The 3,070-nt window shown below is 41.2% G+C and overlaps 1 protein-coding gene across 5 annotated transcripts in view; it reads left to right on the top strand.

Moving 5' to 3' along the window:
* The window catches only part of SEPT7 (septin 7), a 119,220-nt gene that overhangs the window by 34,719 nt on the left and 81,431 nt on the right, over positions 1–3,070 (top strand). For all 5 annotated transcript variants that reach the window (XM_018562947.1, XM_018562948.1, XM_018562944.1 and 2 more), the window contains exon 3: positions 672–774. In XM_018562947.1, coding sequence (XP_018418449.1) covers positions 672–774 — 103 coding nt within the window. The remainder of the gene's footprint in view (positions 1–671; positions 775–3,070) is intronic.

Raw genomic sequence — 3,070 nt, 5'->3', positions numbered from 1 at the left:
CGGTGCGGCTGTGGTATGTCAATCAGCGTCCTCACAACTAATGCAGGTGAATGAACTGCATTAGACGTGATGACGTCAGCGGCCCTTAGACTGCCGGAGCCCCGGGAGAAGAGGCTACAGGGATCATGGATCAGGGGAATTGTATGTCTTTTATTTGAGCCCCTAAATGAAAATGAACAGTTAACCCTTACAGTGCGATGGTAGCCCCACTACATGGGTTAACTTGTTAGCTTCCTGTAGTTACTCTTAAATATTTGCAACCGACATTGGATCTGTTCTTTTGTTTTAAAGTAAGCCTTAAAAGTATGAGTGCTATGGTTGACTGCCAAAGAAAAAAAGTTGCTTTAGTACGTTTTGATTTCATTGAGTAGTATTTCATGCCAGAAGTGAACATTACTTGTGTCATAACATTTAGTATGTTTTTAATATTCCAAGACAAGAATTTAGAATAATCTAGAAATTGCTAGATGTTTTGCTTGTGGCAGCTTTATAAATTGCCCTCCGGTGTTCTGTATAGTAATGTGTAGATTTATCAGAGAAAAAAATCTGCAGAAATGTATTTATATATTCACCTAGAAATTTTCTGTTGCAGAATTATATTTGCAGTATAATGGTGTACATTTGAGCTAACAAAATCAGTGCTAACCGTTTACTGTTTGTATTGATTACAGCAACAGAAGAACCTTGAAGGATATGTGGGATTTGCCAATCTGCCAAATCAAGTATACAGGAAATCTGTGAAGAGAGGATTTGAATTCACGCTTATGGTAGTAGGTAAGATCACAAGTTTAATAGAGTACAAATAAAAGTCCGCTTTACTTCATGGAGTTTCTTTGTAACAAATTACTAAAAATATTGGTATATCAATGTGTCCATGCCTGTGTTTTGATTGATATACAATTTTTTTTTGTTTTTACCAGCAAAGTCAAATAATACTTGATGCAGCTTAATGCATCATTAATGTTATTTTTGTAATGTAAGTACATGCATTTGACCTAGCATCAGCCTCTTGCAGTCCACTGTATAACAGAGATGGAGTATAAGAGGAAGTAGCAGCCCAAGGAGCCAATCAGTTCATGTGCTGACAGGAAGAGAGAGCAGAGTGGCAGATGAGCTTATCACGGTGTTGCTTCTGATTTCACTGTCCAATCACAAGCTGGGGTGGATCCAGGACTGTCTGGGTTCAGAGAAAGTCTGTTGACTGATGATGGTCACCAGACTACAGGCATTTTGGGTGGAGAAGTACTGTGGGGGAGAGCTCTGGATTAAAAGTGAATATTTAAAAAAACTGCTTTTTAATTCAATCTTCTATTGGGCTATTCATTTTTATCTTATTTTAGCTGCTTTAACTGTGATTTTGTTTTCATTGATACCAGTAAAATACTGGATATTTTTGGAGACCTTGGCCAGCTTTCCACACTGTTGAAATGTCAATGTCTTTTCCTTTGCAGAATTTTACACAATCATAAATCTTAAGTCCTGACTAGTACTCATATTTTTTTATATGTGCATTAGATGTAGTTAAAGGAGAACTATGGGGTTAAGGCTTTTCCCCATAGTTCTCCTAAGGGTAACGGGAGGACACAAACTAGTGTCCTCCCGTCACCCTAAGCTCAGTATACCGCAAGCTACAGGTATACTGAGATGCCGCAGCTGAAGCGGATCCCGACAATTATGTCTGTATCCGCCCAGCTGCGTGAGTGACAGCTGGCTCTGCCTATCTAGAGGCAGAGCCAACTGTACCAGCCCCCTCCCCCGTCCGTTCCGCCAGTCAGCACTGGAGGATCAGAGCGGGGAGGGGGGATTTCTAGTCCCTCCCCTGTCACAGCAGAGAGCCGTGACAGGATCGAGAAGTGAGCGAGCGACGGTATGTGTTTGCTCACTTCCCGATCTACTGAGCCAACCTGTGACAGTCTCATTGTCACAGGTCGGCTAGAACTATGAGGATGAGTGAAAAGCACTCACCTCATAGTTCTCCTTTAATTAAATCCCCAAATATACTTTCCTTTTTTTTTCTTGACATTTTCTGACAGGTAAACAGGAATGTTTACCTTCACAGTGCACTAAAATGATTCTGTTATTCAAACTCCCTGCAGTCTAAGTGAAAGACCTATACAGAGCTTTGAGGTTCCAATAATAGTTATTTCTGAACGTTGTAAGAGCTTCTTATCTCAGACCGATGCATCGGCTTATTGGAAACTCTCCTAAAACAGAGTTTGAGCATTCTTTTTTTTTATGAAAGAAGAGCAACAATCTTGTTGCCTCATGTGCAATGCATTTACCTGTTGGCCTCAGAGACAGCCAGCTCCGTCCTGGTATTCTGACGGGGACCAGCAAAGGAAAGAAAACAGTGCGAGATTCCTGGATCACGCTCGTAAGTGCTGATGAAGGAATCTGTTCTATTTTCTTCGTTCAAACTTCTGGATAAATGAAGACATTAGAAGTGTGTATACCCGACTTTAGACAGTTGTCGCTATAACTAGTTTCCCCATTGAAAGATTTCCCCTCTCTTCCTGTTCTACTGACAACTCAAATTTTATGGATTCTCTCTCACTTTCACTCTTGGTGAGTATTCATCAGGACGAATAGAGAGTGTGAATATCCCAAACGAGCTCACGGACAGCCTTAAAAACCTGGGAGTTCTTCTAATCGCTCTCGACACTATCCAAATCTATATAAAGTTTTTTGGCCGCATACATTCAGTACTTATATGCAACTGCAGAGTCTATTTCATGTGGGGGGGTGTAATCTCAAATTACACTTCCATGGCCACCCAAAAATCAAGTCTGGTATTGTGGCTATTGCATCTTGAAGTGATTTTTTTTTAATGAATCTTGTTTCAGATCAGGATGGTCTTTTATTCTGCAAATCAGATTGTGTTCAGCTCACAGAACAGAGACAGCGGAAGAAAGAGGGGCAGTGGTATTTTTACTGGCCTTTTAGTAGACAGTGAGGCTAGGATCAGATTTGGACGATCCCGGGACCACTCCATCGCGCACATTTGCACACAGCGACTGATGCGCGGCCCCATTGATTTCAATGGGGTTACACCCCCGTGGCAATCTGTAAA

Source organism: Nanorana parkeri, unplaced genomic scaffold (assembly GCF_000935625.1).
Source record: "Nanorana parkeri isolate BGI_ZX_2015 unplaced genomic scaffold, ASM93562v1 scaffold616, whole genome shotgun sequence".
Classification (NCBI taxonomy): Eukaryota; Metazoa; Chordata; class Amphibia; order Anura; family Dicroglossidae; genus Nanorana; species Nanorana parkeri.
The sequence above is the reverse complement of the archived record's forward strand: the minus strand, read 5'-3'. Positions and strand labels throughout refer to the sequence as shown.